The sequence below is a fragment of the Miniopterus schreibersii genome (assembly GCF_964146895.1).
Source record: "Miniopterus schreibersii genome assembly, chromosome: 2".
Taxonomy (NCBI): Eukaryota; Metazoa; Chordata; class Mammalia; order Chiroptera; family Miniopteridae; genus Miniopterus; species Miniopterus schreibersii.
The window spans coordinates 70,742,349-70,756,186 of NC_138102.1; the positions used below are offsets into that span (position 1 = coordinate 70,742,349).

A 13,838-nucleotide genomic window follows, 5' to 3' on the forward strand; every position below is an offset into this window, starting at 1 on the left:
AACAAGATATAACATTTATATTTGATACTATCCTAGAAAATGTGGAACATATGTATACATATATTGTTTGTGTGTGTATGCCATAGACATATATAAAGACCAAATATTATACATAAAGATATAGGAAATTTAATAAATAGCTAACATTGATAAGAAACACAAGTCAACAGAAGCTGTAGAAGACATTATTTAGGAGACTGTGTGTATGTTATAGTTCCAAATATCAGATAGAATGACATAATTTATAACTGAAGAATCTTTTTAGTGTATCCTCTATCAGCACAAATCAAATCAATTCAATTCAATTCAACATTTATTGAGTACCTTTGCACATAGGATAGGATACCAGGGAATATACTAAAAATATTAACACAAGTATACTTAAAATTATTAATTGCTCTCTGATATTAAAAGAATTAAGTGCTGTTTGGTCTTTGGCTCAAATATATATATGAATGATTCTAAGCCAAGAAAATGCTCTTTTCTCTTACAAATACAGAATGGGTAAAAAAAGAAGAAACAAATAACAAAAAACATAGTTTGCAAATGTGGATAATACTGAAATAAAGGGTCCAACTATATGAAGAACAGCAAAGGAGTTTCATTTTTTAAGGGCAATTCTGACTACCTGGCAGCAGCTGCCTGGAATGATGTGTTGAGAATTGTGACACTGTGACAAGGTTTAATGAGGAAAGTGCTGCACCTGATTAGTGATGCCTGTCAAGGGCAGTGGGGCAGAGGATCACAGCATACTTATGTACAATCCCTAAATATGGCACAAGGGCCAAAAGTTCAAACTGTATCCATAGAATCCATCCTTACTCTCTACTAATGAATGTAAAATATCTTAATAAGAGCACCAATCTGTTACCAAAATCCCTGCACATTTTTATCCAACATTGCTCATTTTAGGAATAAGCAATACCTATAGAATTTACATGAACAAAACTTTCTTCTGAATTTTTGCCTGCACAATCCCCATCTTAGTCAAGTTAGAGACTCTCTCCCCTCCTCCTGCCCTCGCTTCTGTTTATACTACTTAATAACTGCCACTAATTGAGAAACTGCTGCCAAAATGTACCAGGGCACACTACATGCATCAGTAGGTAATGGCAACAGTCCAGAAATGCACATGCCAAAAGTTAACATCCTTTATTTGTCTTTCTTTACAATGAGAAGTTTAATGCCTGCAAATCACTGCAGCCTCGCTTTCATGGTTCATGCAATCACCAAACTGGAATCCCAGCCAAAGAATCCAATGTTTCTCCTTTTTCTTTTTCCCTTCTATTTTTAGCACATGCCTGGGTGTGTTTAACTTTGTGCTACAATTGTAATGAGAAACAGACATATGCATACAAACTTAGCAGTGCTTAAGTGGATCCCACAATAGTATTTTGTTAGGTTGTTATAGGAAATTAGTTCTAAATTTTACATAATTGCTATCCAATCCAAGAATGACAGTCTATGGACTTCTTGATGTCTAGAGATTACTTGAATCCCTCTTTTAAAAAAATCAGTGCAGGAAGGAAAAAATCAAAAGAATAAACTGACATACCATGGGATGTAGCAACGTCACAGATTATGTTAATGTCATCCAAGGGCAACCTCCAGGAGGCACATTCTTCAGTAAAGGTTTCCGATCTTCCTTCATGTCTTTCTACTGGATACTCCTGTATGTTTATAAATGCTGGGCCCTATAATAAAGTAGTTATCTGAGTTACGAAATTTGGGTAGTTACTAAAATGTAGAAAATGTAGTTCTTCCAAAATACAGAATTTAATCTAAATAATCAATATCTTAATCTATCTCTTATTTTATTGACTGGCATGGTATGTATAAAAATAATACCATAAAATTGCATTTATAAATGCTTCCACATGTGCTGTTATTTAATTCTCACTTTATTTTCTTTTTACCCATAAAATATACCAGATGTAAAATCCCACAATATTTCTCATTATTTCATTTCTTCCTAAGCCAAGAGCAACTTTGAACTCCAAGTACTGGGACCCAGAGCTGTCCTGACCAGAAGGATAATTTGTAAATGAATGAATCAGGGCCTGATATAGCCACTGCACAGAATGATTATTATATCATTACATAGAATGTAATAGCTAAGCCTGGGTCTTTGAAATAAAATATAAAAAACAGTGACAACTGAAATGAAAAACATCTTACCGATAACCACTACTGTTAATTATGAAAGGTAGAATATTCACACATGGTAAAATGTTGTTCAGTAGAAACATAAGCAGAGGAACAAACTTAATAATGTTATTGATATAGGTACTGGGTACTTAGATATGATATCCTGGAAAGATTATATAGATGTAACTAAAATGTCAATAATTCGTATGCCTTACCGTCAGTCCTTAATTAATAAAAAAATGTTTGGGTTAGATACTGACCACTGTGGCATCCATGTTCCCTCCTGCTTTTGGACTAGTCTGCATCTCAGGAGCAGGAAGGCTAGAAACTACATTCCTCATACTCCCTTGCAGCAAGGGTTCTGGATGTGATTAGGTTATGCCAATTAAATGCACTTGCATGAGATTTGGAAGGCAGAAGTAGTAGTGGCCGTCTTCCTGCAGCTATAGTTGACAAGGAGTCTCTGACAAATACATGCAGTCAGATTCTATGCTCTACTCCAGGCATTTATGAACTATGGACCACTGGTCAACCCTGATCCCTGCCTGCTTTTGTAATGTATTGTCTACGGCTGCCTTTGTGCTACCATGGCAGAGTTGAGTAGTTAGTTGTGACAGAATCTGTATCGCCACAAAGCCTAAAATATTTACTACCTGATGTTTTACAGAAACAATTGCCAATCGTGCTTTACTGTATAGCTCTCAGCAACAGGGGTGGTAGCAGAAGCAGAAGCACTGATCTTGAAACTAAAACTCCAGTGATGACCCCTAGACTTTTGTTCCTTCTGTCTTTTCTAATGATTTTATAAGCATCTAATTCCCTACAGTAAATCCTTTTTTGCTTGAAATACATAGAGGGGTTTTTATTGCAACTAGTGATTGCTAATCTTTTCCTTTGCCTTTTTACATGAAGACTAATATCCTGGCATAACTGTCTCAGAGAACACACAAGATACCTGATTCTCCTGAAATACAGGTCAGCTCTTAGGAATTTTACTGACCATTAGCAGTTACCTACACTGAGTCCCTCAGAGGCCAGACTGGTGTGAGTTTGAGCAGAAGCTAAATCTACTCTAATATAAATCAGAACAAGTCATTTCTGAGCTTGTATAAGTTTTCTCCAGTGAAGATACATAAAAATCTGTAACATTCAACATTTTAATGAAGAAATCATATCAACCTTTATGTCTATATGATGAGTTTCTGCTGGACACAACAGTTTCTGCATTCCATTTCTTGACTGGCCAATTGTCCAGTAGCCCATGAATGTCTGCTTTGGCAGAGGCAACCTGTCAAGGATGATTTGAAAAGTAAACATTCCTTCTTGTTTCCAAGTCACAAGGAAAAAAAGAGCCATCTATTATCAAATACACAAATAAATTTGATGAATGCTTTACTCAGAAGTTTTTTTCACTTTATTAAGAGCCTATAAAACCATGCTTAGAATGTACTTTAAGAAGAAAAGATTCCACATTTCTGAGTCAGAAGATAAAGTCCTATTCTGTTTTTACCTTAATGACAAATAGAATTGATTACATACTTTTTCCTTGAATTGGTAAAATACTTAGCAATTTGACATCTAAATTCCCAGTAGAGCATAGCATAGAAAAGGTTTAGGCAAAAAAGGGAACAGCCTATCAATTTTTCAGTATATTCTTTCAAATTTGGAATCAAATGATAAATAGCACACACTACTACCAGTCACATGTTTGTAAGTTGTACAGGGCAAGTTTCATAGACTCTGTTAGCACTTTAATTTTTTTCACTTTGAATTGAAATATTATAAACAGAAACATTCACATAAATGTGCCACTTAGTCCTGAACACACCAGCACCCAAAACCAGCACCCAAAGGAACAGAGCATCACCAGCACCCAGAAAGCCCCTCAGGATGACTGTGGTCATTACACTCTCCAAGGGAGCTCCTATCCTGATTTCTAATGGAATTAGTGTGTGTTTAGATTCCTTTTTATTTAAAATGATTTTTATATAAAGTGATTTGCCAAAACACATATAGCAGTGCTTAAGTATAAAACCACAGACAAATTTTTGAGCATACTACCTTTTCTTTAAAAAAGAACCATCAATTTGTCATTTAATTCATTATAAAATTTCTTATTTCCTGATAAGGCAAACAATGATTCAGAGTTAAATTTCTTTAAAAATAATGCACATGTAGATATAGATTGAAATGCATGTTTGGAAACGAGTTTGAAGATCATTAAAAGAGTACATATTTATATCGAGAAATCATTTTATTTTCAGTAAGAGTAGTCTGACACAAATTTCCATATGCTTAATAAGACCATGTAAGGCTCATTTTTTTGCATAAAATAACAGAATCAAGCATTCTAGAAGAATATGCTCTTTGGCCCTTGGAAATACTTATGTTTAACACAAAAGGAAAGAAATTTACTTTGAAATTCTTCGACGTCATCTGACATAAATCTCTTAAGTAGGTGCTTTTGTATCTATCATCTAAAATACATTTTAAATTATTCTGATTGGTCACCCACTTCCTTCCAGGGGATTTGCTATTGTTGTGTTCTCTCTATTAAATGTAATAAGGATCTTGAAAACATCTCATAGACTGGGATCTCTCTCTCCTTGTTTAGAGAATGAAATGTATTCTTCACTTGCTTTCAGCAGTTCACCAAAGGGGAATTAGGTCTCCAAATATCGAAGGAGAAAAATGAAGTAAGGAGACACACCTATTTCCCCTTAGCATAGACGACATAGTACAACAGAATGCAGGAGACCTGGGTTCTAGTTTTAGTTCTTTCATCAACTAGCTATGCAGACTTTGGAGAGGAAGAATCAGCTAATATCTCTGAGTGCTAATTTCTTCCTTTGTGAAATCGAGGGGAAGATCTGTAATGTTCCTTAGAGCTTGGGGAGTCTGTGAAGATCACTGAAGTGAGTCAAGGGAAGTGGCAGTGGTAGATTCCATAGTCTTGCATTACCTTGGTGCTCTGGCATGAAAATAAAACAATCAAAATGAAAACATCTACACCTACCAATAGAAATAGGTGCCCTGAAAGAAAGGCATGCTTTACTAATTAGCTTTTAAAAAGAAATTCGAAATACATCCCATTCTTTGAAAACAACAGAAACAGGTGCACAGCTTGAAATTTAACTAAGTTTCTTACAGGTGGAGAAATACTTAATAAAAATGATCCTTGCTTGATAGGTTAATATGCAGCCTAAAACTGATCTAATATATCCTTTAATAATCACAAAAATATCATACAGATGCTAAAAAAACAACCACTTCATTCATTTGAGAAAATGTAACTACCCAGCATCTACCTTTTACTAACAATTCCAGGGATATTCGTGAAATCTGGTTTGAACTTGCCAACTCATTCTAAATAATAGTCATGGAAATTATAGGCTGTCTGGTTACATCTCAAAATAGTCCTAGCTGGTTGGCAGGATATGGGAAGGACCTTCAGGTACCCCTTATAGAATCTATTCCAGAACCACATAAGACAATTTGTATGGGCAGTCACAACTACAACTGAAGGACAGATCTGCAGGGTGTTCTAGAGTTGTGCAATCAAACTGACTCCATCCGGTTCCTTGGTCACATCAAGTGTTGTTTTCAGACTTTTCCAGTGGGCTCCAGGCAGGCCAACTGATGTAAACCAAAGCCTCTCATTTATTTTCCACTAATAAGCCCTCCCAATAAGCTGTGGACAAATGTGATGGTTACTACCTCGCTCTCCTTCGCTATATTAGTAGTTAGGGGAAAAAGGAAGCATTAAAATTGGATGCATGAGCACGCTTTGAATTTGAAGCCCAATCAACACTGGTTTGGGGGGAACGCTAAACTAATAACCAGTCAACAAAAGATCGTATATTCCATTATTAAAACCGGTCATCCAACTCTGACTAGAATTAAGTTGTTATACCTGATTTGATTCAAACAACAGTATTTTCCATGGTTTTAAGAACCTGTCACTTGTTTTGTTTAACTTTGTTAAAGTTCTAGCAGGAATGATGTCTGGATTTAATTTTAAAGGGAAGAAGGAAAAAGTTAAGGCCTATAAATAGCACTACTTTTTATTTTCAATGTCATTCATGAATTTATGTTTTCCTAAAACAATGAAATATTTCAATTCATATGTTGTGATGTTTCTTAATCCTCTGTGGAAGTATTAACAAAGGTCTGGAAGTTTTAACTATGAGAATGGTGAATATTGAAAGCATGACCCAGATCAAATTATAGCACTTTGAGCAGTTACAGAAAGGGGAAAAAAGTGTTTTTTTCTAAACATGCATACAATTCCTAGCATGAGGCATACAGACACCAAAGTCAAGTAATATAGTCTGAGTGACATGCAAGAGGTTTGTCTAAGATTGTTTCCATAAAGAGGTGAGCTGGGGTTTTAAGGAGTATGTTCTGGCAAATTTCTGTCTTCTCTGAACATTTGCCAGTACTATTTCTGGAGTATGAAAGAAACACATGAAAAAGATTTGGATCTTTCTAGGGGCATTATGTAATTGGAAGTTGCTGACATACCTATTATCAGCAATTCCTAAAACATTTCCTTACCACAAGAACTACTAATTTTCATGGGAATAAAGGAAACCTTCAGGGTAGTTCTACCAACTCTCAAAAATTCACCAATTACTCCCATCTTTGAGAAGAAAAAGAACAACTCCCATTTTAGCAGGCCTTGCTCATTACTAATGTTTTAAATCTAATCTCTGGTACAAATGAAGGTGGACTGTTCAACTGAGTTTCCTGGAGCCTGAACAGAATAACCTAGACAAATATTTCTACCTTTGGCTCATACCCCTTCCTCTCACATTTCGGTTAATTTATGCCTTAGCCACTTTGAACTGCTCCTTCCTAGTCCTGAACATGCTATGCCTTCATGTTTCCACCAGGCCATTACCTGTCTAGAATTCCTTCCTGCTATTGCCTGTTTAATGAAATCCTCATTCTTGAGGCACAATTCAAGTATCACTTCCCCTTGCATCCCTCTCCCATATTTCTTTCTGGGCAGAATGAATCTCTTGATCTTCTGGGTTTCCATGTAAATTTGCACTCTTAGGATAGAGTTCTGTATAATTTGCAATTTTCAAATTTATGACCTGACAGGGAAGAAAAGTTTAAGAGATCAAGGCCCTAAGCGAATTAATGAAATCCTTCATAAATATTTTTTAATTTAAAACAAAATTTAAAAACCCAGCACACTAAAGAAAGAAAACAGAAAATCCTCTTTAAACACTTCAAGTTAGTAATAATAGGTACTATTCCCAGTTAAACTTCCCTTGTTTACTAGAAACTTCTGAATCTCCATTCCCTATAGTCTCACTTGTTGCTGGTAAATTAATTTTGTGGCAAACGATATGCACACAATGAGGATGTGTGTGGGTTTTTCTTTCTGGGTTTGGCTCTGCATTTAGACATATGGCTTTCACTTTATAACTTAGACTTGTGCACCTCTGCCACCTAGGTCCTGTTGAGGTCAGAAAAATGAAGAGTAATTTGGATGCATGTGATGGAAAAATATTTGGGGAAACTTACTGTTATTCTTGGCTGACACTTCCCAAACACGATCCCCAATATCCAGAATGACACTGTGCAGTCTCAGTGCTGCTGCCCAGCATCACTAGTGCCAAAGCAGATGTTGTCAGCTGGCTCCTCATATCTTGGGCTTTCTTCCTCCGCACAGAATTTGCCAGACTCCAGTTCTGGGGCCTGTGTTTCCTTTCCCTCATCTTCAAGTTTCACTGCAAAAACTTCTCTTTTTCTGCCATCTGCTTTTCCAACCACATTTAAGTATTTTTGAATCTTAAGTTCTTTCCTTTTCTAATTATCCATATCAAAAAGAACTGAGACTAAAACTCTTCCAGTTGGAAGTTTTTCCAGAAAAACACACACTAAAAAAGCTCTGTATTTCTCACAAGAGGAACTTACTGGATGAGAAAGCCCTACTGTGAATGTAACTTTGAATATAACATTGCATAACAAGGTTCATAGTTTAATGTTGTCCCAACTAGATTGTTAATTCACTGAGGGTAAGGTTTATATCTCACTCACTCAAATCTCTGCCACTCAGAATCCGTGAATTTTGCCACCTAAATATCACTCATGTCCTCTTCATTCCCACAGCCACAACGGAAGCCCACACTGTTCATCACATGGATTCCTACAGCTGTTCCCAACGGGTCTTCCTGCCTTCAGTCTCACTGTCTTTCAGTTTATTATCTTTTAGAAAACCAAAAGGGGTCTTTCTTAATCATGAATCTGGCCATACTACGACTGGCTTAAAATTTTTCTATGATTCCCCTGACTCATCTCTCCCTTTCAGCCTCACCACACATAATACCTTCACTTAACCCTTAATTTTAGTCACTAAACTACTCGCAATTTCCAAAGTGCACCATGTCCTCTTAGAACTCTCTGCTACTCCTTGAAATATTTGGCTTGGTTATCCTCCTGACCCTCCCCCGGGGCACAAGGCAGGAATCCTCGTCTTTGCTCTCTCCTGTGTGGCTCTTACATACACAAGTCACTCTTTACTTGAGTGACCTCCTTGAGGGTAGATATTGAGCTTTCCTCACCTTTACATTTCTGACTCCCTACCTAGTGTTAGTTAAGAGTGAGTGCTTGGTTACACTAGAACTGCCAACATCTTGCCCGCTTGCTCATCTCGATGGCAAGTTGCAAAACATCATGGCAAACCTTCCCCACTGCATCCTGACTACATGATTCTCAATTTGTGATGCAATCGACTTTGCAGGTATATCTGGAAGAGTCAGCTATAGGTGGGGTTTGGGGATGTCTATCCAGCCAGGTGACAGGCTTTCACAAAGTATCACAATGCTTAAGGGATCAAGGTTAAGTCTGTTAACTGAGATTGCTTAAGATGAGTATAAAAGAGCCATAGATCTTGACATTGTCTATGAATATTGGGTATATATTTTTTATTTTTTTCTGTACCCCCATTAAAGGAGTTGAAAGCAAATGAAATGGCTGTGAAGCTACTTCATAATATACCAAAAAGAATATAGGGCAAAGACTATGAAACTATAAAACCTAACACCACTCTTCTCCTTAAACTCGTTCTGAGATGTCATGATATACACCTCATTATGTTTGAAAACGAACAGCTCTTTTATGAAGTAAAAGTAAGTCCCCACACCAAATGGGAATGCACACCTTAGAACTCCATGACCAACACTGGGAACTCGTTCATAAAAACTAAGAAGAACACAAAAAGGAAATTATAGCCTATAACAGTTAGGAAAATGGAAGGAGAGGCACAAAACTTTAAGAAGAGAGTCCTAAAACTTAATGGGACAGACAATAAACTGATAATCATTCCTATTTTCAAAGATAAACCTAATGAAATTATTCGAATGAGAGCCTCTGGTTGGGGATGTTCTTTTTAATGCCTCTAGTAATTTGGAGACCCCATGGTTGGTGTTGGGCAGAGAAGCAGCAGCTGCTATTGATGTTCCAATTACACAGGATATATCTTTAACATAGAAAACCCATTCTAGACAGATCCCCTTTCAAAGACACATTCGATAAAGATGAAACTATTCTGACAACAAATATGCACATCTGGCATTACTCTAAAGAGAAAGATCAATTCTAAACATGATCGTGCAATACACACTGCAATGAGATACTAACATCTCTTATAATAGGAAAGCACGATCTCAGCTACCTTCATTGGGAGGTCTGTCAAAATATGCTTTTGATACTGGCAGATAAAGTAGTGCAGTGTTGTACTGCATTGCTTTTCTCACTGTACAGACAGTATGGTGGAGTGAGCAAAAAGATGATAGTTTTGGAGCAGACAGACTTGTGGTTAAATCCCCCACCCTGTCATTTATTAGCTGTATAATTTGTTAAGTATCTAAAGTCTCCTGAAACTCAGTCTCTTCATCTGTAAAACAGAAACACACATACACATACACACACATCCCTATACCTAATAGATAATAAAAAATTTAAAATTACTTGCCTAATAGAAAAAAATAGAATTGTTGTATAGATTGAGTTAATATTTGTAAAGTGCTTAGTGCAATTAGTAAGCACTTGATAAATATAAACTATTTTTATTTTCGCTGCTTTAAAGCATGCTGTCTCTCCTCACTTGATACGTCTATCAATGATTAAACTTGTATCTTGTTGAAATGCCACAGAATTGCTCCGTTAACTTAACTTCTCGTTTGCATTGGTAAGGGTGCCAATGTTCTACCTTTAGAGTAATCACTGCAGTGTAGCACAATCTTTGCTAGACTGGAGGCAAGAAATACCAATTGTAGACTAGACCTTTACTTTAAAATTTTTATTTTGTTTAAATAAGAAAATAGAATGAAATATTCCAGTGGCCAGATTGTCTGTGGACATTTAAAATATATATAGAAAATAATACACCTTAGAATATTAAAATAGTATGGAAGGCGAGGCCTCCTTTTCCCGTTCCAGGGTCTCTCACAGGCAACTACTACAGCACTACCACTGTGTTTTTAAATTGTTTAAAATGTGAACGTATTAAAGAAACTTAATTGGAAAACTGCTAATATAGTCCTAAACCTTATTAATTTAAAGTTACTTTATTTTGCCTGAAAAATGAAATTAAAATATTTTATTAAAGTATTTGAAAGCAGGGAGGGAATACGGGTGTCAACAGGACGTCTGAGGAGTAGCTTTAAGCCTCCATTAGGCTCCTTCAGCAGCTACGGGAACTTTGAAAGTCTCCCATGACAGCCATTCTGAGAAGTGCAGCCTCCCCGGTGACAGCATTTTTATGTCTGAAAAGTATAATGAGATTTAAACATATGCATAAAGACATGCCCAGGTTGCGGGTTCCACCCCCAGTAGGGGGCGTACAGGAGGCAGCCGATCAATCACTCTCATCATTGATGTTTCCATCTCTCTCTCCCTCTCCCTTCCTCTCTCTGAAATCAGTAAAAACGCATTTTAAAAATGAAACTGGCTTAAGAATAAACAAAGCAGCATTAAAGAAGAAGTCAACAGAGCTGAGGACAAAGAATTTGGAATAAGAAAGATGATCATTTAAACAGAACAGGCAGACAGCTCTGGTTGGGGGGTGTTGGGCAGGGTGGAGGGATTGAGCAAAAAAGAAAAAGAGCAAGAACTCATGGTCATGGACAACAGTTTCGGGGTTGTAGGGGTGGGGATGGGAAGAGGATATGGGAGAATAAATGGTGATGGGGAAAAAATAAAATAAAATAAAGAAAAAAAGGGATGTAAAAAATAAATAAATAATAAATATTTTAAAGACAAGTATGCTTCCTAAGGAAGACAGGGAGAGAGAAAATACATAACTTCAGAAGGTAAAAGATAAATTCTCTGTATGTTTGACTTATTTAAAAATGACTACAACCTTTGAGAAGATTCCATAAGTTGCTTTTGTGTTCCTAATCAGGAAGAAATGATGGCTAGTATGCTTCTTTTTTAAAAATTTCCCACTAGAGTATATATTTTTATTGATTTTTTGTTGTTGTTGAGAGAAACAACGATGTGGGAGAGAATCATTGATCCGTTGCCTCCTATATGCACCCTGACTGGGGATTGAACCCACAACCTTTTTGGTGTACGGGACAATGCTCCAACCAACTGAGCCACACCAGACTGGGCACTAGTATACTTCTTATATATATGGTAGTCAAATAAAGTTTTCTAGAATTTTTATTTTTCTAAATGAATTACCTTGTGTTTTACTTCATGATCCTCCATGATGTCAAAAAAAAAAAAAAAAGAGGAGAGCTTAATTGGGAATGAAGAGATCTCTCAAGTGATCTTTGTTGTGCCAAAAGCCTGTGTTAATCCACTTTTTGACTTACTTTTCATTGTGAGATATGAATAAACTCCCTAAATCCAAATCTATCATAACTTTCTGAAGAATAAGGATATGTATATTATATAATGTCATGACCAATGGTGTTTTCCCAGTAGATTACATAAAATCCCAAAGCCCTTTTAAAGCAAAACTATTGGTAATTTTTAATATCCAAAGAGTGACTCTGATTTAGAAGTTGCCTACAATCTACATGTCAATTTACTTATATTGTCCTTAGAATTGGAATTAATGTTATGTGTATTACAACTCTGCCTCATTAGCTTTCTTACCTTAGGGAAGTGATGTAACCTCTCTGTGCCTCAAATTCCTCATCTACAAAATGCAATAATATTTATATATGATAAGTTTGCTATGAGGATTATATAAATTCATGTAAAGAGAGCATTTGAAAATGTGCTTGGCATATAGTTACGTATAAGTGTTTATATTACCATCATCATCATCATTATTATTATTTAGAGGTAGAGTACATTCCATCTTAAATTTATGAAATGGCAATTCTCTCTTCTTAAGAACTGTCAGGTTGAGGGTGGCATGCAAATTTAAGATAAAATACTGTATAAATCACTTAAAAATGGAGGTGAAAAAAAAAACCCAGGATGTTTTTCTTCCCTTAAAACAAATATTTTCCCTAACATTTTAGAGTTCATAAATTACTTGGAAAACACTTTTAACTTTGGCAGAGTTAATGTGCTGTATGTTTATTAACTCTTATTGCTAAACATATTGCTGTATGTTTGTTCTCAAATAAAAGAAAGTTAAAAAATAGTCCGGCCGGGCGTGGCTCAGAGGTTAAGCGTTGACCTAGGATGCAGGCGATCGGGGTTCAATTCCTGGTCAGGGCACATGCCCAGTTGCAGGCTTGATCAATGACTCTCTCCTCATTGATGTTTCTATCTCTCCCTCTCCTCTCGTCTCTCTGAAATCAATAAAGATATATTAAAAAAAAAAAAGAAAAAGAAAGAAATAAAAGCACATTTGGGGGGCGGAAACAAGTAAACTTTGCTTTTAAATTTTTATCTATCTGTACTATAGTAGATAATCTACATGTTTTTGGTTGGGTGCTTGGACCTAATTATGTGTGTGTGTGTTTTTCCCCCCAAAATTACATTTGAAACTCAAGAACTCAGATTATTTCTTTAAAAACTCAGATAATTAACTCAAATCCTCCTATATCTGTCTAAAATTTTCTCAGTGAGCCTCATTTGGTTACGTTCACCATCTCTTTGGCATGTCCTTTCCTGTGTATTAGAAAGTTAAAAAGGAATAATTTTTAAAAAAACCACCACCTCAGGAAGTACCAGTGGGAAGGGGCTAATGCAGTGTGGAGGTGGAGGTAGCCAATTCTGACCTCAGTACTAATATCTGGGAATATATTGTAGATCTGCTGCATTACGGTGCAATCACGCAAGGTAAAATAATTACCCAGTCAGATTTGGCCAAAAGTACCAAGTTTAACAAAGAAGGTGTCATATTCACCTCAGAACAGCACATTGGGCCTTTTAAAAATGTGCAGAGACTATGAGATAGGTACCGTCACTGCAGTATTTAGAACAAAAAGGGAAGTGACAGCATCTCTCTTATGGGAATTTTACTAAGGAGCATTAACGGGACATCACAAACAACCAAAGTGTATTCTGATTTCAGCTGAGGAAGGAGGCGCTGTATCATCTCCCCACGCGAAAACGTCCCTCTTCTACATCTTCCTTACATCCCTTTTTAGTTATATGCAGTGAGTGGCCAAATGTTTTTCCATCCCATCTTAATGTGAATGTGACCATTTTATTTTTGACCCAATGTAAGTTCTCTCCCACTCAGTAAGCACTGTGTTTGG

The 13,838-nt window shown here is 36.3% G+C and overlaps 1 protein-coding gene across 1 annotated transcript in view; it reads right to left on the bottom strand.

Moving 5' to 3' along the window:
- The window catches only part of VWA8 (von Willebrand factor A domain containing 8), a 331,062-nt gene that overhangs the window by 127,596 nt on the left and 189,628 nt on the right, over positions 1-13,838 (bottom strand). Inside the window, exons 27-28 of the mRNA XM_081127980.1 lie at positions 3,328-3,436; positions 1,556-1,694 (exon numbers count right to left, since the gene is read on the bottom strand). Coding sequence (XP_080984106.1) covers positions 1,556-1,694; positions 3,328-3,436 — 248 coding nt within the window. The remainder of the gene's footprint in view (positions 1-1,555; positions 1,695-3,327; positions 3,437-13,838) is intronic.